The sequence below is a fragment of the Anabrus simplex genome, chromosome 3, assembly GCF_040414725.1.
Source record: "Anabrus simplex isolate iqAnaSimp1 chromosome 3, ASM4041472v1, whole genome shotgun sequence".
In the NCBI taxonomy this organism is placed as follows: domain Eukaryota; kingdom Metazoa; phylum Arthropoda; class Insecta; order Orthoptera; family Tettigoniidae; genus Anabrus; species Anabrus simplex.
In genome coordinates this window covers 467,327,027-467,352,154 of record NC_090267.1, presented here as the reverse complement: position 1 = coordinate 467,352,154, position 25,128 = coordinate 467,327,027, and the positions used below count along the sequence as shown (strand labels likewise).

The 25,128-nt window shown below is 38.0% G+C and overlaps 1 protein-coding gene and 1 pseudogene across 1 annotated transcript in view; one reads left to right on the top strand and one right to left on the bottom strand.

Moving 5' to 3' along the window:
- Positions 1 to 25,128, bottom strand: part of CtsK1 (C1 family peptidase 26-29-p) — a 141,261-nt gene that overhangs the window by 79,078 nt on the left and 37,055 nt on the right. The window contains exons 3-5 of the mRNA XM_067143587.2: positions 16,730 to 16,902; positions 7,819 to 7,923; positions 6,561 to 6,720 (exon numbers count right to left, since the gene is read on the bottom strand). Of these exons, the coding sequence (XP_066999688.1) occupies positions 6,561 to 6,720; positions 7,819 to 7,923; positions 16,730 to 16,902 (438 nt within the window). The remainder of the gene's footprint in view (positions 1 to 6,560; positions 6,721 to 7,818; positions 7,924 to 16,729; positions 16,903 to 25,128) is intronic.
- LOC136865908 (piggyBac transposable element-derived protein 4-like) lies at positions 13,767 to 15,184 on the top strand (annotated as a pseudogene).

Here is a 25,128-nt window from a genome sequence, read left to right as displayed (position 1 = left end):
ATTATTAAGTAGATATCAATCCATATTGAGGAATGTGAAAACAGCTTTGTACCTTTAAAGGTGGTAAGGAATGGTAAACACCCACTTGATTATAATAGAGAAATAAAGAGACTAAGGAGGAGGTGCAAAATGGAAAGGAATAGAGTTAGAAATGGCTGTGGAAGTAAGGAGAAATTGAAGGTACTTACTAGGAAATTGAATCTAGCAAAGAAGGCAGCTAAGGATAACATGATGGCTAGCATAATTGGCAGTCATACAAATTTTAGTGAAAAATGAAAGTGTATGTATAGGTACTTTAAGGCAGAAACATATTCCAAGAAGGACATTCCAGGAATAATTAATGAACAAGGAGAGTGTGTGAGGATCTTCAAAAGGCAGTCAGCAGTATGTAGAGATTGCCGGTTACAAGGAAAATGTCCAGATAGAGGAATGTGACTAATACTAAAGAAGTATTAAAGTTTACATATGATATCAATGATATTTACAATAAGATACAAAGTTGAGAACTAGAAAAGCAGCTGGAATTGATAAGATTTCTGGGGATATACTGAAGACAATGGGTTGGGATATAGTACCATATCTGAAGTACTTATTTGATTGTTTGGTTGAAGGAGCTAACCAAATGAATGGCGAGTTGCTATAGTAGCCCCTGTGTATAAAGGAAAGGGTGACAGACAAAGCTGAAAATTACAGGCCAGTAAGTTTGACATGAGTTGCATGTAAGCTTTGGGAAGGCATTCTTTCTGATTACATTAGGCCTGTTTGCGAAATTAATAACTGGTTTGATAGAAGGCAATTCGGTTTTAGGAAAGGTTATTCTACTGAAGTTCAACTTGAAGGATTCCAGCAAGATACAGCAGATAGTTTGGATTCTGGAGGTCAAATGGACTGTATCGCGATTGACCTGTCTAAAGCATTTGATAGGGTGGATCATTGGAGACTACTGACAAAAATGAGTGCAATTGGACTAGACAAGAGAGTGACTGAATGGGTTGCTATATATATCTAGAAAATAGATCTCAGAATTAGAGTAGGCGAAGCTTCATCTGACCCTGTAATATTTAAGAGGATAATTCCTAAAGGCAGTATTATTGGACCTTTATGTTTTCTTATATATATATATATATGATTTGAGTAAAGGAATGGAATCAGAGGTAAGGCTTTTTGCAGATGATGTTATTCTCTGTAGAGTAATAAATAAGTTACAAGATTGTGAGCAACTGCAAAATGACCTCGATAATGTTGTGAGATGGACAGTAGGCAATGGTATGATGATAAACAGGGTTAAAAGTCAGGTTGTGAGTTTCACAAATAGGAAAAGTCCTCAGTTTTAATTACTGCGTTGATGGGGTGAAAGTTCCTTTTGGGGATCATTGTAAGTATCTGGGTGTTAATATAAGGAATGATCTTCATTGGGGTAATCACATAAATGGGATTGTAAATAAAGGATACAGATCTCTGCACATGGTTATGAAGGTGTTTAGGGGTTGTAGTAAGGATGTAACGGAGAGTGCTTATAAGTCTCTTGTAAGACCCCAACTAGAGTATGGTTCCAGTATATGGGACCCTCACCAGGATTACTTGATTCAAGAACTGGGAAAAATGCAAAGAAAAGCAGCTAGATTTGTCCTGGGTGATATCCGACAAAAGAGTAGCGTTACAAAAATGTTGCAAAATTTGGGCTGGGAAGAACTGGGAGAAAGGAGACGAGCTGCTCGACTGAGTGGTATGTGATACAAATTCTTATAATTTTGTTAATTACCACCTATTCAATACAATAAAAACGTAATATAAACTTACATATTTATTAAGATGTTGATATGGTACATGTTTCGCACCTTTTTCGTGAGCATCATCAGCCAATTATTATTTACTTAAGGTTATACAAGATCATGAAACAATTCTTTTGGATTAAGATTATGCCTATAAACCTGATTGACAAATCTTATAATATTTTACAAGTCATAACAATAAAATTATGTCGAAGTTAAAACATATTTGTCTAAAATCTATCTAAGTCCATTTTGACAAAACTCATCTAGTGAACATCCTTTAAAATTATTTTTAAAAATAAAAAACTTTTGAGATCTGGCTAATTGTATTGATTCAATGTTGCTTAACTTGTATGATTGTCGTTAAAGCTTCGTTAGCTATATTGACAATTTTCTGCAGTTGATAATTGTCTATGTTATGGACATTTAATTTGTTCTCGTTGTTGCTGGAGTAAAATTTATACAAATGTATTGGCATTAATTTTATATTGTCAATACGAGAATATTGTTCATGAACAAACTTGTTGATGAAACACTTTCTAATACACACTCACTCATATAATACAAGGAGTGCAAACCGAACAACAAGTAGTTCTCAAGAGGCTAGGAGAAACACTAGACAATTACGCAGCAGAAAGAAAAATATACCAACAAGCCCATTTTGTAACATACGAGAACATTTTAAATTCTATATCACATTAGAATTGGTATTTTTTCATAAACCAATTGTACATATCACGACCCATAGGTGATTTTTGGCAATGACGCATACATATGAGCAAAATATTGTTGTAAGTTCTAGGCTGCAAGTATAACCACAAAGAGGCTTATACCTGTGAAGAACTTACAGTTTCTATATGCCTGGTTTACAACAAAAATGCTAATATGAACAGCATCTTGTGAAACTACAGGCAAATATAAATTCTGATGAGGTATCAATCACTATAGATGTTCAAAGGTATCTTTTCTTGCACGGAGCGTATCCATTACTTGGGTTATTAAAATTTAGATTCATGAATCCATAATGAATCATTTTCCTACACCAATCATAGTAGCAAAAGCTGCATCTGAGCTCTGGTTTTGAGCTTGCATACACATTTAGATCAATACAGCACCAGAGATGCCAACTTTCAAAAAAGTTAATTCGTAATGCAGCCGTTAGGGCGGGGGGTTGTAGATTTTTTTTTTCCGTAATCGTACTACCTTACATATCATTTAATTTAAAGCTTGTAGTTCCTGTTTGGTAAACGTACACTGGTGACATGCTTTTTCTTTTCATATCATGTGCATCTTCTGCACTAACAGAGCACTTAACAGTTCGGAGTTCATATTAGCACGAAATTCAGTCTTGTTCTTCATCATGCGCATCCGAAACATCGCGGCTACACACACTACAAATGACGTGTGAATGAGATTTTGAGGAATGCATTAAACAAGGCCATTCTTCCGAGTATACCTCCCAAAATTTTTCAACTATATTTATTACTAGCATCACTAATCATGGTAACGTAATCACACGTATTTTTCTGCACAAGAAATCGCTTCATTATTTCAAACCTTTCGCATTTCGTAACACACGATTAGCATATATCCTAGAAGAGCAATATATGTAAATTTGGCAACCAAAATCGCAATAAATACATCTTCAACAGTCACGCACACAGTATTCACAAGTAAACGGAGTTTGTCACCACTTTACCGCCAAAACAAAGACAAAAGAACTCGCATACTTGCATGGAAGTCTGATTATGTGACGAACGAAGACAACAACTCCGCAAGATATACCACTTCACAGGTGCCTATATTTCCGAAACTGGAAGCACACACTGCGTTCGGCGCATGAAAACTCGAAATATTCTTAAACGAGGGACAGGAAAGGGGTATAAATTATTACTGAGAAATCCGAAAATAATATTCTGAGAATTCAAGCCGCCTTGTGTATCCTTTTGAACACTTCATACACTTAGATTTAAAAATCAACAAAAAATCGTAATTTGTGGTGTGTGATTCGTAAAGGCGTAATTATGATGGGTAATTCGTAATTATTACGATAAAATCGTAATAGTTGGCATCTCTGCAGCACTATCAGCTCTGAAGAATAAGGGACAATTTGCAAACAAGGGAGGATTAAAGATTAATAAGTAGATGTCAATCCACATTAAGGCTGGCAGTATGACTTCTACAATGGTGATATTGTTAATGTTTCTGCTGCTACCATTAATGTCCTTGATACAATTATTCATTTTCATAATTTTATCACTACCTATATTGACGTAAAATACAACTTTGAACCAAATTGTTCTGTTTAAGTTGCACATTTATTTTTCCTATGAAGGAGCCTACTGGAATATGAAGCATTCTGGAAGGGAAGGGCAAACCTGCCAGTGGTCAGTTTTTTCACTGCATCTCCAGGTAGCTCAGTCCATCCATACCAGCTGGACATATGGAATACTGGATGACTTGGAGCTCTAAATAGGCTGCGCTCATGTTTTACTAGGTGCACGATCATCTGCAAAAGTGAGGATATTTGGTGGATTCCGTTTTGTGTTGCCGTGGTGAGGTGCAGACTACAGCTCATCTGCTAGAACGTCATCTCTGTCCTGCCACATGTACGGAGACAAGGAATGCACTCACCACTCAATTTCTGGCGCACCACAAGTGTAACTTAACTTTTCAGTCTGTCGATCACACAAGTTAAATATAAATATTACACTAAAATATACCTGTAAAAGAAAAAAAAAAGACATTAAACAAGGAATTAAACAGCACTTGCTTGCATGAAAATGGGAAACCATGGAAAACCATCTTCAGGGTTACTGACCGTGGGGTTCGAACCTACTATCTCCCGAATGCAAGCTGATACCTATGTCACCTACTACTAAACAATTAATGTGGTTTCTTTTTACAGGTATGTCTTTTCTTTTAAATGATATTTGTTCGTGGCGTCGACCTATGAAGATCTTTTGCCACTACACCATTTGAGAGGAACCTGCGTGTAAGTGGAATTGCGGAAGTGTAGAGTGTTGAATGTGAGGCAAGGAATGTTAAGGACGACAAACACCCAGTCCCCATGCCAGGAATATTAATCAATTACAATTAAAAACCCCTGACCCAGCTGGGAATCGAACCCGGGGCCGCCGGGTGACAGGCGGACACGTTGCCCCCTACACCGCGGGGCCAGACTACAGGTATGTCATAGTGTAATATTTAACTTGCGTGTTCAACAGACTGAAAAGCTTTAAAGTTACATTTAGATGAGGTGACACTGGAAAGTATGACCCCTTCTTAATAAAAAATGTGCACCACAATCTGAATCTTTGGTGCACAGTTTAAGTTTTTCTCATCTTTGTTTATAGAAATTTGCTGTACATCTTTATATACAGTGGAACCTTGGATTGCAAGCATAATTCATTCCGGCAACATGCTTGTAATCCAAAGCGCTCGTATATCAAAGCAAGTTTTCCCATAAACGATTGAAACGCGGATGATTCATCCACAACACAAAAATATATATTCGAATACCATTTCTAAAACAAAATATAACGTAAAACAAAAGTGCATTTTTCCTTACAATAGAATCATTGTTGATGTGAGGGAGACAATGAGAAGAGTTACTGTGTAGCACAAATTTCACTGACGGAATCACTGCTATCTGTTGGCTCACTGGAATTCTTTTTTTCTTTTTCGTGCAAGTTTAATGAGGAACCTGTCCAATGACTTGCTTTTTGCCTCTTTGAGGATTTCACGAAAATGTGACATTGCATTGTCACTGAACTGATTCATTACTCGTAATGCTACAGCCTGTTTCAGGTCGTGTTTTGCTACAAAATTTTGCACCGTTTCCCACATTTTGCACTTCTCCCGAATCTCAGTTGAAGTGAGAGATTCTATTGACTTTTCCTCCTCCTCTTCCCCGGACGAGGTCTCTTCCATAACCTCCTCCTGTTGTTCAGGATGTAGGTCCATCAGTTCGTTGGTGGTCAGTTCCTGGCTATGTTCTTCCACCAGCACTTCAATGTTCAAGTCATTCACCTCCAGCCCCATAGTCTTCCCAAAGGACACAATTTCATCGGCAAGCAGCCGCTCACTGTCACCAACAATCCCCTCAAAGTCACGTCCAAGAACACACTCAGCTTTCCCTATGCGGAAGTGAGAGTTCTCTTGGTGACTCCACCTCAGGCTTTATCGATGATCTTCAGGCAGTTCACGATGGGGAAATGATTTCTTCCAAACTCTTGGAGGGTAAGGTTTGTTCCTTCGGTCACTTTGAATCATCACTGAAATAGTGCTTTGGTGTATAACTTCTTAAGTTCCAAATAACTTGCTGATCCATAGGCTGGAGTAGTGTTGGGGAGAAGGAACGTAACCTTAACGAACTTGAATTCCTCCAGTAAGTCGTCCTCAAGGCCTGGAGGAAGAGCAGGAGCATTGTCCTTAACCAGCAAGACTTTTAGCGGCAGATTATTTTCTGAAAGGTATTTCTTCACTACAGGACCAAAGACCTCGTTCATCTAATCAACAAAAGAACAGGGGAGGAGAAAACCTAGGCACATGTGACGCTCGTATTGCGGAACCTCACTCGCTTATCAAGTTACAATTTATTTAAAATGTTCGCTCGTCTTGCAAAACACTCGTAGACCAAGTTACACGCATTCCGAGGTTTCAATGTATATGAAACTCTGCTTCTGATAGATAGATAAATTAATAAATAAATACCTCAAGGCTATAATAAAAAATAAAAATAAATAGAGAATTCATATGTTTGTGCTCATCATTGCAAATACTTACTAGGTTGTAACTGAAAAACTTCAGGACTGGGTGTATCAATGGAAAACCATTCATATTCCAGGTAATAATGATCGAAGTGTGAGCCAAGCAGAGTGTTGTAACCTTTCATTTCGTACTGGACTGGAATCACAGCTTCACCACCAGGGAGCTTTGGAGATTTCTAGATTAAAATATAACATACAATAAAAAACAAGAATTTGGCACAAGCATGAAAGGAATGACAAGGTTCCTCTGGTCACTGCAGGAAAGGTTCACTGCTACGAACACATACATGCCATTTTCATTGATTCATTTACCTTATTCCTCATCAAGCTATTATTAAAATTTGGTGATAAATCTACATACTTATGTAGGAATCATTTTGGAAATAATAGGTCAACACCATGAAAATAGTAATGACCCTTTTAGAAAGCACTCGACAGTTAACTTAACCCCCTCCCTCCCCCAAAGCATCCATTTTCATTTTGAAGTGTAAAGGAAATTTCTCATTTAAAAAATTCATAATGATAATAAAAATGTTGGTTTTATGTCCCACTGTTTTTAGGATTTTTGTAAATACAAAGGTGCCTGAAATTTTTCACCACCAACTTGAGCCCAGAAAGCCAGTGCTCACAGCCTGAGCTACCCAGCCCGGCATATTTTTTCCTTCTTTGAAAGCTAAAATACAATCACATTTTCTACAAAATATTGCAGGTCAATTTTCTTTTCTTTGAAAATTGTAACGGTCTCGAATGAGGACTCTACATTTTTCGAGAAGATAATGGTAGTATGTACATTGCAGCCACGATTAAAAAAACAGTATCATAGGAAAAAACACACATTTCTACTAGAGAAAACACTTTTACTCAATGATTACACATTTATTTCTGTAACTTAGCATGTGTTAAACATGTAAAACAGTTCAAGAGACCACCTCAATATTTCCCACTTCCATCTCTTGGATTCAAGTGAAACTTGCAACACACACACCACATGAGATCTGAAGTGTGGAGTAATCTTTAATTTTTACTGGCTTTACATTCCAGTAACTACTTTTACAGTTTTCGGAGACACCGATATGCCAGAATTTAGCCCTGCAGGAGTTCTTTTACGTGCCAGTAAATCTACCGACACGAAGCTGACATATTTGAGTACAGGGATGTACCAAAGAGTGCACTGAGTAAGACACACATTATGGAACTTACGAGATTTGTGCGCAGGAGAGGGTGCAAGAACATAAAGTAAGAGAAAACCTTCATACCCAAAGGCAAGCATTTACCTTGATGCGGATCCACATTGTGTATTTATTAACTTTTTCTCCTTTCTTTTCGACTAGCCTCCATTTGTCACAAACTCGTCCATTTATCATATCTTGACCAGCCCACTGCAAGTACAAGAACATAATACAATAAGTATACCAAACAAGTTTGATAATGGGTAAGCTGAAAACATAAGCAAAACACAAGCTTTTATGAGAGAAACTAATGGCTTCTTTTGGAAGAGAACAGAAAAAAAAAAATTGTACAAGCAGAAAAACATAATATGTAAGTGATGCAAAAAGTTACACTAGCTCGCCGCGAAAGCACGCTGTATGTCGTGACCAACGCAGAGCAAGCTACAGTAACTGCTGACACGTCTGATGGGAAAGTTGGTGTGGTATCCCGTTGTGTTGTGTGTGCCGCGCGGGCTAGGTTCAATGATGTGTCAACTGGATGTTCCCTCCAAATTGGAGGTGCGTGAAACGATCAGATTTCTATGAGCTAAACGGTTCAATTGCACAGACGTTCATCATGAAATCACTGCTGTATATGGTGAGCATGCAATTTCTCACCCAGGTATTGTAACGTGGCGTAAGCTATTTGACGCCATGTGCACAGATCTCACGCACGAATATCGCGAAGGCAGGCCAGCAATGTCCAGTACCATTGCAAATGTTGACCATGTGGATGGGATCATTAGAGAAAATTGGTGCAAAACTCTGCAGGAAATTTCCAGCATGCTAAACATTTCGTATGGCAATGTGTTCTCCATTGTTCACCAGCAGCTTAGATTTCGTAAACTGTGTCAAAGATAGCTCCCACGTCTGCTCACCAATGTTCACAAGGGACGTTTCCAATCGTCAGTGGCATTTTTGCAACGGTATTCTCTGAAGGGCAATGAGGTCCAACCTTCAGCAGGAAAGTTAATGGCAATAGTGTTCTTTGACACGGAGGGTGTGGTGCACTTGGAATTTATGCCGAAAGGGATGACAATCAACTTGGCTTCTTATTGGCAAATGTTGAACTGGTTGCATAAGGCAATTAAAGAAAAGCGTCGGGGAAAATTGAGCGCCGGTGTGATTTTGTTGAACGACAATGCAACACCCCATACGGCCCACCAAACGTCCAAACTGCTGCAGCGATTCAAGTGGGAGGTAAGGCAACAACATCCTCCATACAGTCCAGGCTTAACGCCATGTGATTATCATGTGTTTGGTAAGCTGAAAAAAGGATCTCTGATGACTATTCCAAAATGATGAGGTGAAAGCAGTTTTCTCCAGGTGGTTCCATAGCACTGGAGGTGATTTCTATGCAACCGGAATCAAAAAGTTGGTTGACCGTTCCGAGAAATTTATACAGTCTCTTGGGGACTACGTGGAAAGTGAATTTACATTTCATGTTGTCATAGCCATGTTGCCCATGTGTAGGTGGTTTCATAAATGGGCATAACTAGGAAGTGTCACCTTTTGATTCGCCCTTGTAAAAAAGAACATTATTTGATTAGATAGTTTTGATTTGTTCCTATTATTTATATCAACCCAGTGGAATAGTTTTCTACTTGTGTTTGTCCCACTTTCATAGTCTTTTCTGTGTTTATCCAGCTTTTATCTTATCCCACACTTCCCACATCAAGACTGAAGATCTGTCAAGATAGTTCCTCAATGAGAGATAAAGTCTGCCTTTGTGATGATGCTGGGAACCAGAACCAGAGTTCATCAGGGGCTGACAAAAAGTGGATGTATAAGGAGAAAGTCTATCTGAAGATGGCAACCTATACAAATGCGGAGATTGTCTTAGTCCTTTTGTGTTCGTCCTTGTCTCCTTTGCTACAGCTCCCTTTTTCTGATGCTCACCACTATCCTATTATGAGTTCCTATTGATGTTCCTACCTTTCTACATATCACCTGAGGAAAGAGAGCATCTGTTTTAAAGAGAAAAAGGAATAAACTTGTTATTTCTACTCTGGTGGTGGGTAACGTAAAGCAATATAGGGCATGTAGCCTCGACGACTACTTACATCAGTCGTGGAGGGTAAAGCAATCGGGGACAATCTTGGATATGATAGATTCAATACAAATGATTCCATAAGAAGCAGAAAAGGCCAAAGTAACTCTGATTTGTTTCATCACCACCAAACAAGCAATACTACTCCAATTTCAGATGAAGAGTACACAAGTGCACATTAATGGTGTCCCGACATGAGCAATCAACACTGCCCCACTCCAGTACTGTAAAGGAGGGGAGAGAATGAAGGCCACTCCAGTACAAAATAGGAGGGAAGGGAGTGAAGGGGTAGTGCCGATGACACAGTGACCTACCTTCTCACTAAACGCATTGCTGCATGTAGACAGCCCGCTACTAGACTTTGCTGTGATTGAAATGGGCACAGTGGCAGATGTATTGAAGTACAGCATTAGGTAACCTACTCTGATAATTATAGTATCAAGAGGGAAAGAAGGTTTTTAACCAAAAGTATTTGATACTAGTCAGGAATATTTTGTAGCTGCATTATATCGGGTTGTAATTTGAAAACAATTTACTGGTTTGTAACTTTGTTCTGGACTTTACTGAAGTCCATCATAATTTACCACCTTGGATATAGAAACAGAAAATTATTATGCTGAAATAATATATTGATGTATAAAGTATTGACACTGTGTAAGCATTTCTTTATAAAAATAACTGAAGATACATTTTACTTCTTTAGCAATAAGAAAATACATATGAAAATAATTTAATATTGTTAAAATTCAATTTCCATAAAATACAACGTCGTGTCTTAAAATATACAACAAAAATTTTATTACAACATCTCAACATAAATAATTACTATAAAATTAATTTATTTTACAGAAAAATCTTATCAAAAATATGAACGTATTGCATCTTCCTACAAATTATATAAATAAAATAAACATACGGTAAAATAATAAACATAATGCACTGTCTATAGATACACAATTTCAAAAAAAGAAAAACAAACACAAAACTAATTGTGAAATGGGTATTAAATTAACAAAAGAGTTGTGTCAAATACTGATTTTACAAAGAGTGTAAGTGACTGGTTCCTCCTCCCTTTCAGAACATTAACAGTCAGTCCATGCTCCGTTCCTGTTTATCACTTGCTCTAGCCGCTTGGGAATGGAATCTATTAGATGTAGGAAAAATCTGGTTCATTCCTTAGATTCGCCCAAACTCGATGGCAGTGCATTAACAGAGCTGCTCTTGTCCTCTCGACCTGGAACCCATGCATTTACCATGCTTGCCTAAACATGTTCTACTGTATTATATTTAAATCAGCCGACTTGTGAGGCCAGTCAAGCACGTGAACATCAGGATGCTGTTTGAAGAAAGCTTCAGTTACATGTGCAGTGTGAACAGAGCAGTTTTCTTGCACAAACCTGATAATGGAAACTTCTTCTATGGGGTAAATTGCTCGAACACTAGGGAGAATGGCACCTTCTAAAATGTCCACATATTCACAGGCAGTCATATGTGGAGTAAACTCTCATCAACTCTCCTGGACCGGCACCACTTATCCACCCCAATACGCCACATGTGATGCAACCCGACTGATTAGTTATCTGGACAATGGGCTCTTCATAACTCTTTCCAACTGGACATCAGCACTACCTGGATCAGAGCAAAATATTTTTTTTTTTGCTAGTTGCTTTACGTCGCACCGACACAGATAGGTCTTGTGGCGACGATGGGACAGGGAAGGGCTAGGAGTGGGAAGGAAGCGGCCGTGGCCTTAAGGTACAGCCCCAGCATTTGCCTGGTTTGAAAATGGGAAACCACGGAAAACCATTTTCAGGGCTGCCGACAGTGGGATTCGAACCTACTATCGCCCGAATACTGGATACTGGCCGCACTTAAGCGACTGCAGCTACCGAGCTCGTCGAGAGCAAAATACCTGTTCATCCAACCAAATTATAATTTCCCATTCCTGTCGTGGAATAACACTTTCTTGTAGTGTAAAGCCTACGCAAAGTTCTGTGGATAGGAAGAAGTCGTCCCTTTCTCGTAGCTCGGCAATTTTGAATACCTGCCAGGTGGAGTCTGCTTACTGGCAATTCCAATGCGGAAATCACATTACCAATAGTTGCAAACTGAGAACTGTCCATAGTCTGAATGATTCCAGCATCCTGTTCTGGAGTAGTTCTTCCAGGAGTTTTGTTATGTGTCCTATGATCTACCAATCCTTCTTCACCTCACTGCCATATTTCTACCCATCTCCAAACTGTCTTAAGACTGCATGGTATTGCTTGAGCTATTGCTTGGGGGATCGCGTGAGCCTCGTATATGACAATAATACGGCCTCGATTCACTCGCGATAAGATAGGAGCCATCTTACAGTGTTACAGTATAATGAAACGTAGGCCACCACGGAATACAAACACTGTCTTCAGCACTACCCGTTCACTCCCTTCCCCTCCTTTTCGGCACTGGAGTGGCCTTCAACACTACCCCTTCACTCTCTCCCCTCCTTTTCAGTACTGGAGTGGGGCAGTGCTGATTGTTTATGACGGGACACCATTAATGTGCGCACATGTACCTACAAATCCACATATATTAAGAAAATATATACACGGAATGTTCCATGTCATACAAAAAGAAAATGCAAAATATGAACTTGGGCTGTTTAAAAATGTTGAAAGTTTAAAGTTTAGAAATAAAGGTGGAGAAGTGTAACATAAAGACCATGAAAAAAAAAGAATATATCTATTCCTAAATGTAGAAATGTAATTATGCAATCTGTATAAATCTGTATAAAAATCAGTCTGCAGTGATAAGAATCGAGGGCTTTGAAAAAGAAGCAGCAATCCAGAAAGGAGTGAGGTAAGGCTGCAGTTTGTCCGCTCTCCTTTTCAATGTTTACATAGAACAGGCAGTAAAGGAAATCAAGGAGAAATTTGGAAAGGGAATCACAGTCCAAGGAGAGGAAATCAAAACCTTGAGATATGCCGATGATATTGTTATTTTATCTGAGACTGCAGAAGATCTCGAGAAGTTGCTGAATGGTATGGATGAAGTCTTGGGTAAGGAGTACAAGATGAAAATAAATAAGTCCAAAACAAAAGTAATGGACTGCAGTCGAACGAAGGCAGGTATGCAGGAAATATTAAATTAGGAAATGAAGTCTTAAAGGAAGTAAATGAATATTGTTACTTGGGTAGTAAAATAACTAACGATGGCAGAAGTAAGGAGGACATAAAATGCAGACTAGCACAAGCAAGGAAGAGCTTTCTTAACCCTCAGACACTCAGCGCGCCGATAGATCGGCGCGCGAGTTTACTACCAAAACACTCATTGCGCCAATCCATCGGCGCCGACTTATCAGGCTATTTTAAGTATGAAATATTGTTTCTAGAGTGCAGCACAAATTAACTACGGTATCTTTGGGTTTCAGTTCATAGTTAACTCACCAGATAGACTCACTAGACGTAAGAAATAATTTGCTTCAGACAAATGAAAAACGCACACCGTGTATGTTTAGATCTTGGCGCTGAGAAGTTTTAATTCAATAAGTGTCGTCGTGTTTTGCTTCGTAATACGAATTCAGCTCAGCTAATTTCCTTTATTTAGTTTTCTGTGATATTCTATTAGTATTTCTAAGTTTTATTCGCCGTTTTCGAGTGAAGTGTAGTTAATTATTCCCTCGTTCAAAGTGTTTGTTGTTGTTTATTTTTGTGCAGATTTTCAATGGCTGGACTTAATTCATCACTAAATGATACTGAAGTATTAGATTATTTAGATGAACTAGATAGCGATAGTGATTTTAGTGCCGAAAGTGACTGACTACACGGAGGACGACGACAGTGATTCAGAAATTAGGCCTACAGCTGCTCATGCCATATCTGACAGTGAAGATAATGAGATGAATGATGACTACAGGGAAGTTCTGTCACCTGAGCAACCTCTCCCACATCCATTCCAATATCAAGAATTACCTGGACCCAAACACATGCCAACTCCTGATTCCCTTCCAATAGCATATTTCTATCTGTTTTTCACAGATATCCTCCTTTCCCCCATGGTAACAGAAACTAACAGGTACGCACAGCAAATTATTTCTAGTAAGGCAAGTGTACCTACTCATCTAAAGAACTGGACTAGAACTTCTATTGCAGAAATTAAAGGCTTTCTGGCATGCATCCTCAACATGGGTATAGTAAAAAAAAAATAACCACTGCTTCATATTGGAGTACACTACCTTCTCTGGCCACTCCATGGTTTGGAAAAATGTTCACTCAGCATAGGTTCTCCCTCTTGTTGCGATTCTTTCACCTAGTTAACAATGAGGGATTGCCAGTTCCAGGAGAAGTAGGTTATGACCCCTGTGCTAAATATAAACCTTTAGAGGATCATGCCAACAGGATTTTCGGGCACCATTACACTCCACACCAGCAAATTAGTGTAGATGAGAGTTTAGTAGGTACTAAAAATAGAACTAGCCTCCAGCAGTACCTACCCAACAAACACCACCACAGATGGGGGATCAAATTTTGGATGATTTGTGATTCAGTATCCAACTATTGTCTGGGATTTTACACTTATAGAGGTGCAAAATCTCAAGAAGATAAAGACAACATTGCAAAAAATGGTCTGGGGTACACTGTTGTAAAGAAGCTTCTGGTCATGGGGGGTTACCTTAACAAAGGCTACCATGTATTTGTGGACAATTATTTTATGTCAGTGCCACTTGTTCACCATCTCTACCAGCTGTGTACATTTATAACTGGAACGGTTAGGAGGAACAGAAAACTTTTGCCACAACAATTTAAAAATAAATTTTCTGTTGGACAGAAAGTGTACTATAGATCTGGTCCACTTCTAGCATGTGCTTTCCGTGAAAAGAACTCTCAAAAAAACCCAGTCATTCTTCTGTCAAGTTATGCTACAGCTAACGATCAAGAAGTTCCTGTATCCCATAATCATTTCAATAGGAAGACAAAACCAGAAATAATTGCAAATTACAATAAATTCATGGGAGGAGTTGACACATCTGACATGATGCTATATAGTTATCTGGATGAAAGGAAAACTGTAAGGTATTGAAAGAAGGTGGCCTTTAATATGATAGCTAGGATGGTGTTGAACAGCTACATCCTTTACAAGGAGAATTATAAGGGGCCTGGGAAAATTAAATCTAGGTTCAGTTACACAGTAGCCATTATTGAACACCTGGGGGAGGAGTGGATGGCTACAAAGTCAGTCATCGGTGATCTACGAGGACCACAGGAGTTAAGGAAGTTTCCAGGGAAAAGGGAATCTCAATGTGTAGTTTGTAGCACTAAGGAGACAAGGAGGAGATCAAGAACATTGTGCCAAAGGTGCAATAAGAGCCTGCATGGAGAGTGCTACCCCAGGCATAAATGCTGAACTCCAAGTGTGGTGTATGCAGTGTATCACTAACATTTTTATAGTATTTTATTATAAATTTACAGTACCTTGAACTTAAATATGTCAAATTAAAGAGAAATTTCTGTTCTTTGTTGTAGGGTAGGTTTACACAGAGTAAGAAAATCAGTAATTCAAGTTTTTAAACTTTAAAAGTAATTTATTTGATCAATATTTTTTTTTCAATTTTGATTATTTTTTTGTGAGTGTCATGTCATATTGAATAATGTGATATTTTTTTTCATAATGTACATACATATGTGTATCAGTACATTTTTTTCATTTGATTATATTTTAAATTGCTGGTATAATAAATTTTTAAACATTTAGGTGTAATATCATGAAAATAACTGAGTGTTCTGGGTTGCACTAGTGTATCACTAACATTTTTATAGTATTTTATCAATTAACAGTACCTTAACTTCATTATGTCAAATCAAAGAGAAATTCCTATTCTTCCTTGTAGGATAGGTTTACACAGAGCAAGACAATCAGTAATTCAAGTTTTTACACTTCAAAAGTAATTTTTTTCATCAAAATTATTTGTTTCAATGTTGATTATTTTTTTGTGAGTGTCATGTCATATTGAATAAGTGAGATTTTTTTTCATAATGTACAGACATGTGTATCAGTACAATTTTTTTTTTCATTTGAATATAATTTAAATAGCTGGTATAGTAAATTTTCAAACATTTAGACGAAAAATCATGAAAATAACTGAGTGTTTTGGGTTGCACTAGTGAAAAGGGGCTGAGTGTGAAAGGGTTAAGAAAAGAAATTTGCTCACTTCAAACATTGATATTGGAATTAGAAAGATGTTTTTGAAGACTTTCGTGTGGAGCGTGGCATTGTATGGAAGTGAAACATGGACGATAACTAGCTCAGAAAGAAAGAGAATAGAAGCTTTTGAAATGTGGTGTTACAGAAGAATGCTGAAGGTGAGATGGATAGATCGAATCACGAATGAAGAGATACTGAATCGAATTGGTGAGAGGAGATCGATTTGGCTAAATTTGACGAGAAGGAGAGACAGAATGATAGGACACATCTTAAGACACCCCGGACTTGTTCAGTTGGTTTTTGAAGGAAGTGTAGGTGGTAAGAACGGTAGGGGTAGACCAAGGTATGAATATGACAAGCAGATTAGAGCAGATGTAGGATGCAATAGCTACGTAGAAATGAAAACGTTAGCACAGGATAGGGTGGCATGGAGAGCTGCATCAAACCAGTCTATGGACTGATGACTCAAACAACAACAATTATGCATGATATATTCGCTAGCATAGCACTGTGGCATTACTGTACCAACAACTACAACAATGACTACAACAAGTGTTATTTAAAAACCCACTGTTGTCATACAGAGAAAAATACTAAAACACTTATGCTGATGGATCATCTTAAATCCAAAACTTAGTACTTCTTGAAACTGTTATTTTCTCTAAAACCATTTTCTCTAAACCCATTTATATATATCATACTGATAACAGTTGTCAATAATTGGCAACAATTTATTACACAACTCACCTCAAATCCTGTAAGATCTGGCAGGATACTCTGAGGCTCCACTTGCATCTTAACAGTTCCATTCACCTCCAGGCACGAATCCTTATTGGACTCTGTTTCAGTTGTAACTGGTGCAATCTTTCGCATAACACCATATTGTCCCATTTTACTGAGCTGATATGTTTTAACCATTCCTACAAAATAAAATCATTAACATAGTCATTATTATTAAAAAGGGTAACTGGCACAGTAAAAACACTGACATTATGCACTGACACCACTCAAACATCCTACAGGGCTGCCAACAAGTACTGTGATCCCTGCACAAGCTGTGTATGATGTCAAGTGTTGTTACGATCACCTTAGGAAGTATCATTTCAAAAGATTATCACTTTTACTATTAGGAAGTCCACACAGAATAGCTATTCTACTTGCTCCAAACTGAACTCTAACCTAACCCTGTCACTATCAGTAATTTTGTCACAAACAGTAATCTAACAATCACTAACAGTAACCTAAACCTCACAATCAATTTTGACGCAGTTTGAAGTATTAAAACCGCTGTACAACCTACCGAACTCTTAATCCGTTATGTGGATGACACATTAGTGATCTGACCTCATGGGAGCAACAACCTGCAGCTATTTTTCGACCATCTCAACTCTATTCACGTAAATATTCAGTTCACTATGGAAATCGAAGTAAACTGAAAACTACTGTTCCTGGATGTCCTAGTAAAATGCAACATTGATGGGACTCTGAGTCACGCAGTATACAGGTAGCCCACAGACTCAGACAGGTATCTGCATGCCTCTTCTCATCACCACCCATTGCAAAAGCAGGCTGTTCTAACATCACTGGTTAACAAGGCCATAGTGATATCAGACGCAGAACACCTCAAAGAAGAGAAAGAACACCTCACGAGAACCCTCAAGAGAAATAGCTACTCGCTCAATAACATCCGTAAAGTCTTTAGAAAATCAGAAGAAAACAAAGAAAAGGCCGCCATAGAAGAAAACCACGGGAAACAAGAACTGACACGCCCGAAAACAGAGATACTCCATACACTAAAAACCCTACAGACAGGATCGGCAAGATACTGGACAAATACAACATGAAAACCATCTATAAACCACACCAGAAGCTAGCCCGTTATCTACCACCAGTAAAAGACACAACAGAATTACAGGCTCCTGGAGTATACCACATTGAATGTAGCTGCGGAAAGTGCTATGTTGGGGAAACAAAACGTGCTATCTCCACTCGGCTCAAAAGAACATATCTGTCACTCCAAGAATGAAAACACATATTTCAGTGGTAGCCAAGCATTCCTACGAAACAAGACACAGAATATCATTTGACCAGACCAAGATCCTAGCAGCTATCCTTTGGAATCTGGAAATGAAAACCCGTGAGGCTATCGAAATCGAGAAACATCCGAACAATATAAATTTAGCAGGAAGATATAAAATCAATAATTCTAGGATGCCTATCACACATAGATTAAGATATACAGACCACAACAAACATGCAGGTCGAACCTCCAATTACATAACGGCGCGGGCAAGCCCCACTACCTGGCTACCTATCTCACAAGACAGCCAGGGGTCTTACATCAGCCAGAAAGGCTAGGATATATAGACCAAGGTCAGGAACCACTCTTGTAGTGTGATTGCTGCCTGGGAGACTGATTACCTCAGATCAAGTAAGGGTAATTCAGTCGCGTTGACAAAGAATATTGCAATGTATTCGAAACGTCGGCAAACTGTATGTAATGTACAGAAAACAACACGGTTCAACCCGTAAATTAAACTAAATAATTCTACACACCGTGGAAGCTTCACCTCTAACAATGATCATAATGTAACCTCGATGCGTCATCATTAACAGTAATATTTGTCCACACCTCAGTTGCAAAACTATCATCCACCAGTATGTCGAGAGGAGAACAGCACAGTGAAGAGAAAGAGGGAAGCTGTAGATGACGTCAAGTGTAGTTAGGAAGCATCACTTTAAAAGATTATCACTTTTACTATTAAAAACGTCCACACAGAATATCTATTCATTTAGGGTTAATTACTGTGTGACTTTCACAGTACTAGACTTTTAAAAAAAGTAAATTTTTCAAATGTTAAATTGCTTTATGTCGCACCGACACAGATAGGTCTTACGGCGACAATGGGCCAGGAAAGGGCTACGAGTGGGAAGGAAACGGCCGTGGTTTAAGGTACAGCACCAGCATTTGCCTGGTGTGAAAATGGGAAACCATGGAAAAACCATCTTCAGGGCTGCCGATGGTAGGGTTCGAACCCACTATCTCCCGAATACTGGATAATGGCTGCACTTAAGAGACCACAGCTATCGAGTTACATAAAATCAGCTTAATGGTCCGTATCGCACTTAAACAGATTCACAACTAAGTATTTTTTATTTTCCACCTTGTCGATACACTAAATTGCTTAAGGCAACTTATTGGTGAAAGTGCTACATGTTTCGTATATTATCAACATCTTCAGCCACATAACACTGTTTAGATGAAACATTCATATAATGACAAAGTATCAATCTTTTAGAGGAAGTGTCCTTAAAATTAACATAATATTAATATTGTCAAGATGTTGATAATATACGAAACACCGGGCGAGTTGGCCGTGTGCGCTTGCATCCGGGAGATAGGTTTGAATCCCACTATCGGCAGCCCTGAAAATGGTTTTCCGTGGTTTCCCATTTTCACACCAGGCAAATGCTGGGGCTGTACCTTAATTAAGGCCACGGCTGCTTCCTTCCAACTCCTAGGCCTTTCCTATTCCATCGTCGCCATAAGACCTATCTGTGTCGGTGCGACGTAAAGCCCCTAGCAAAAATATATATATATATATATATATACACGAAACATGTAGCACTTTCACCAATAAGTTGCCTTAAGCAATTTAGTGTATCAACAAGGTGGAAAATAAAAAATACTTAGTTGTGAATACAGCTATCGAGCTTGGTTCAAATATTATAAAATTATGAATCGTGTAGCAAAGAAGAGTATCTTACACCTTGAGAAAAGACAAGTATAGGAGCATTACACTCTAGAAAGTTTATTATTCAAAATGTTTGTTCTGTTTGTTTTAAAACATAAAGAGTGCGCTGCCAAAGTTTCATGAGGTCGCACATTCCCATGGAAGACAGCTCCCTTGTGAGTGTTCTGCAAGTAGTGTCTGACAGTGTGCATCACACTGTATACAACACCATATCAGATTAGTTTGTGTTGTTCTTTGCTCAGTATTTCATGAGGCGATGCAGTGAGGGAGAAACGCGTAAGTAATGAGTTATTGAGAGACAGGTTCATATAGGCAAGGTTAAACCAAATTTGTAAATTATGCAAAAACTTGCCACCAACAAAACAGCTCACTGCTTATTTGGTGAAAAAGATAAGACTTCAGAATAACTCAATTTTCACTCAAAAATGAGGTTTCCAGGAGTGAATCACCATTTGATTGCACTGACTACAGATACAGTGGAACCTCGAGTCTCTGTTTTTGGAGGGACCACGGGATAAAAAAGTACAACACGGGAAAAAAGAAAATCTGGGAACGAAGGAACCATCTACAATTTGGCTAAACCTCACAAAAAAGAAATATGTATACTTATAATCTTACAAACACCCCCAAACCAAACTACAGCCCCAAAGGGCCTTCCGCCTGCCAAGCAACTGCTACTCGGTCCGAAGGCCTGAGGATTATGAGGTGACGCATGGTCAGTGTGACGAATCCTCTCGACCGTTATTCCTGGCTCTCTAGACCATCTCACTACTAAATAGCGCCTCAATTCAAGGTAATCATAGAATGAATGAACCTGGAACCAGCCCTCATATCCAGGTAAAAATGCCTGACCTGACCGGGAATCGAACCCGGGCCCTCCAGGTGAGAGGCAGGCAAGTTCGACCGCTTTAAACAATTATACGTACGAGAAAATTTACATTCAGTTTTACCGGGGAAACTTTCTCAGTTTCCTCTGAAAACTTCTTTCAGTTCAGCAACTTTGATCAGTCAAACTGAAAAACCTAATAACGCCAAGCCAAACAACGATCGACCACAAGTAGTTTTTAATTCTCTAATCTAATAAAATAAAGCACAATGGATACAAAAGTGCTCAACATGACTGTGAAATCCTTTTTTTTTTTTTTTTTTTTTTTTAACCTTTCATTGTAATTTGGTCACCAATATACTGTTCATAGTCAGTTTATGGAAATCTTGTACCACGTAAATAGGCCTACATCAACTTTTAAACTTGAGAATATGGTTTCGAATGTAAGTATCGATTCTCAAGTTCTTGAATGCATTATATTCAATTCTGCCTGTCACTAACTACAATCAATTTAGAAAGAAAAAAAAATATCATCAAAACTTCCGAAATTATGGTTATTCACGATCTTGAGCTCAGCTGGAAAGCGTGCTCGCTGTACAAGTCAGTACGAGTGCGAAATGATACTAAGTTCTTAAATGTAACGTGCGCAGATAAAATGACCGGTTTTTATATATTTTAATACATAATATTTTATAACATTTTAACACAAAAACGTGAAATTCCCAGTCTTATATTAGGACCAAAACAGTAATAGACAATCCCAAAACCTCTCCTGGCTTTATGTATGTAAGGAGCAACATCTGTTCTGGTCTCGATAACATAATAGTATACAATAATACTAAAATACTTAATTTGTGTTACTTAAGAATGAGCAGTTTCGATTCCTGCCTGAAAGATCAGCGACTATAAAGTGCCCTGAGGGAAGTGCCGAAAACCTGTTCGGCGATACACTCGAAAAAAATAAAGAAATAAACATCTAACCTGGACATAATATAACCTTTTGCAACTATGAACATTTGACGAAACTCGTTACGTCTTCAAGTAGAGCTTTACATAAAATCAGTTTCATGGTCCGTATCGCACTTCAATAGATTCACACTTAAGTATTTATTATTTTCCACCTAGTCGATACAATGATTGCTTAAGGCAATTTAATGGTTAAAAGTGGTACATGTTTCGTATTTTATCAACATCTTCAGCCACATAACACTGTTTAGATGAAAAATATATAAAATTGACAAAGTAATGCTTAATTTTAAGGACACTTCCTCTTAAGCATTACTTTGTCAATTTTATATATTTTTCATCTAAACAGTGTTATGTGGCTGAAGATGTTGATAAAATACGAAACGTGTACCACTTTTAACCATTAAATTGCCTTAAGCAATCATTGTATCGACTAGGTGGAAAATAATAAATACTTAATTGTGAATTCAAGTAGAGCTGTATAAACGTGCTCTGCCTCCTTCCAATTGTTGTGGATACTCTGTGCTTTAAGATTTCGATTCTCTAAACAATACCACCCGATTGTGACGCTAAGATGGTCCCTTACACAAGTTCACCCCTGACTGTTTTTCCGGCATCGTACTTCCTCAAATTACCGCAATGACAGGACGTTAACACCACGATGCGTAAGTATGCCGTAGCCGTCCTTTCGTGAGATACATTTTCTTGAAAAATGCGCGATCAAGGATTTAGTGTTGATGGGACTGAAATGACTGGACAGTTGATACGGGAAATAGTTTCTTCGATGAACGGATAATGCAGGAATTATACAACACGATTTAATTAGGATGCGCGCGGGACCAAGTAATTTGAATGAATGATACGGGAAAACGTAGATTCCGGGAACGTATAATCGAGGTTCTACTGTATAATCAAACATTTAAGTATCAATTGTAGAAATTTAAAAAAACATTTAATTCCAATATGGAAGCAGGCTCATCAGTACAAGCCTCTTTTGTAGATTCAGAAAGTGAACACTATCAATTTTGATTCACTGATAGCGTCTCCGAAGACCGTAAAAGCAGTTAGTGGGACGTAAAACGAATAACATTATTATTATTATTTTGATTCACTGATATTCTCAGTCAGTGTAATCAAATTATTAGGGCAACCACAAAGCATAAAAAGCATATCACTAGATCTATGGTTGGTAGTAAAAAAAGTACTGTAGACTACCACGGGTCTGAAAAAATGCTGATTTTGAAGCATAAAGCTTAATTTCAAAGAATAAAAGTATCTATATTCCACAAAAATATATATATTATTCTTGCATCTAGTTGAGAGTTCAAATGTATTTGGTTAATTTGAACAATAAAGAAATTTAGTCTGTCAGTAATCTCTATTTGGAAAAAGCAATCGAAGACAGTTCTCTCAATTTCCTCGTTAACGACCGGCAACTCAAACGTTTAGTTCTACCACCCCCTGACAGTAAGCAGATTTATGACTGTCTACAGTCGTCTCTGCTGTGACCAATAGCACATCGCGCTTAACCAAAAACATGCTTGCTTGTCAGTGACGGTCCACATGGAGTACTTCAAGAGCGTGCCTGTCTTGAAGCCGACTCGCTTTTGCCAGGTCTCCTTTGTTGCACACTGCACACTGTTCTATCCAGTCTCCCTGCTCGCTCTCAGAGGCTAAGTAGTTAAAATGGAGAGTAAACAACGCTGCGTCTCAAGTTGGGAAAATCCTAGCATCGCGCGGACAAGGAATGCAAACACAGCCGGCCAGCTAGGCTTCAGAAGTTTGCCGGTTGTTAAAGAGGAAATTGTAAGAACTTTACCAATATTAAGTCAATAGACTGTACCAGTTCCTCCAGCCAGTGTCTCAGTATAAAAAATTCTCAACCCTCAACTGGATTTGAATTCTTGTAGAACTTCTCCGACAGAATACTTCGATGCACATGCTTACAATCATCTCAAAAATGAAGAGAAAAATCAATAACAATAAAAAGAAATTGTGATTAAAAACTGGACTGCAGGTTCAGGACTTTTACAGTCAGTCTTATTGTGAGATGTGTGGAATAATTTTTTTTTTTAACAACAACACACATTAAGAGAGAAAAGAAAAAAAGAAAGATGAATATATGTCCAGTTTCCTACTACAGAGTCAGGGATGGGATGGGATGGGATGGGATGGAATTACATGACATGTTTATGACCGGATGTCATTCCTGTCATCACCCTCAGTTGAGAAACTAATGAATTTTTTTTTTTGGCTACTGGTTTAAGGTCACACTAACACAAAGGTTTTCAATAACACAAGGATGAAACCAAATAAAATAATAACCGAGTTATTCCACCTTATAATACCAATATAAATGGTCCGTTATTAGACATTATAAATTTTCCAGCTAACTCCTTCCTGGTTGCTAGCGTTTCACGCTCGTGTGCTAGGTTGGGCTCATCAGTTGGTACCTGTCCAATAACGGACCATTTATAGTGGTATTATAAATTTACTCATTCAGGACAAATATTTCAGATTCCCTATGGGAATCAACGTCTATATCATCTGATGGCCAAGCAAGCATCAATTTTTGGTAATGAGACAAAGTCTCTCATAGTGCATTGGCACTGCCAGTGGCTCCAAGTGGCCTATGCAGTGGCCTCCATGGTATGCACTAGTCAGAGTCTTGGTAGGTGTGTTAGGTACCAACTGATGAGCCCAACCTAGCACACGAGGGCGAAACGCTGGCAACCAGGAATGAGTTAGTTGGAAAATGTATAATGTCCAATAACGGACCATTTATATTGGTATTATAAATTTACTCATTCGGGACAAATATTTCAGATTCCCTATGGGAATCAACATCTATATCATATTATTCCACCATTTCAATACAAATTAAATAGTGTTTTATTAAATAAACATTTAATGGGACTAGTTTTGCCTTATTTAAAGGTCATCTTCAGCCATATCACGCGTAGAACAAAGTATTTGAAACACAGTTGATTTAAAGATGGTCTTAAAACCTATAAGTTTGACACTATGAATTTTCTAAATAGAATTTCCTGAAAACACATTTGTTGTAGTAAGTTCACTTAGCTGTAGGAATATACGAGAAGAAGTAGTCTTAAAATATTCTTCGTAATATTTAAGAACGTAGATACAATTCAAAATTTACAGTCTTGATGAGATGTGGAAATGTGCATATATGCATAGTGTTGTTGTGGTAGAGGAAAAGTCGTCTTATGATATTCTTCTTATTACTGCGAAGCGTAGATACACTTTAAAATCATTCATAATCTTGAAGTGTAGAATTGAGCATATATACAAAGTATTGTATTAGTAAAATGTGAGCTGAACAAACATATTATTGCAGTTGAACAAATATATTATTGCAGTGCAATAACTGTGTTTCAAATACTTTGTTCTACATGCGATATGGCTGAAGATGTCCCATTAAATGTTTAATAAATACTATTTAATTTGTATTGAAAAGGTGGAATAACTCACTTGGGAAGGTAACATCCATGACCTTAATCGAGGTGTGCCTGGTGTGAAAAACAGAAACCATGGAAAACCATCTTCAGGGCTGCCAATGGTGGGATTTATATATATAT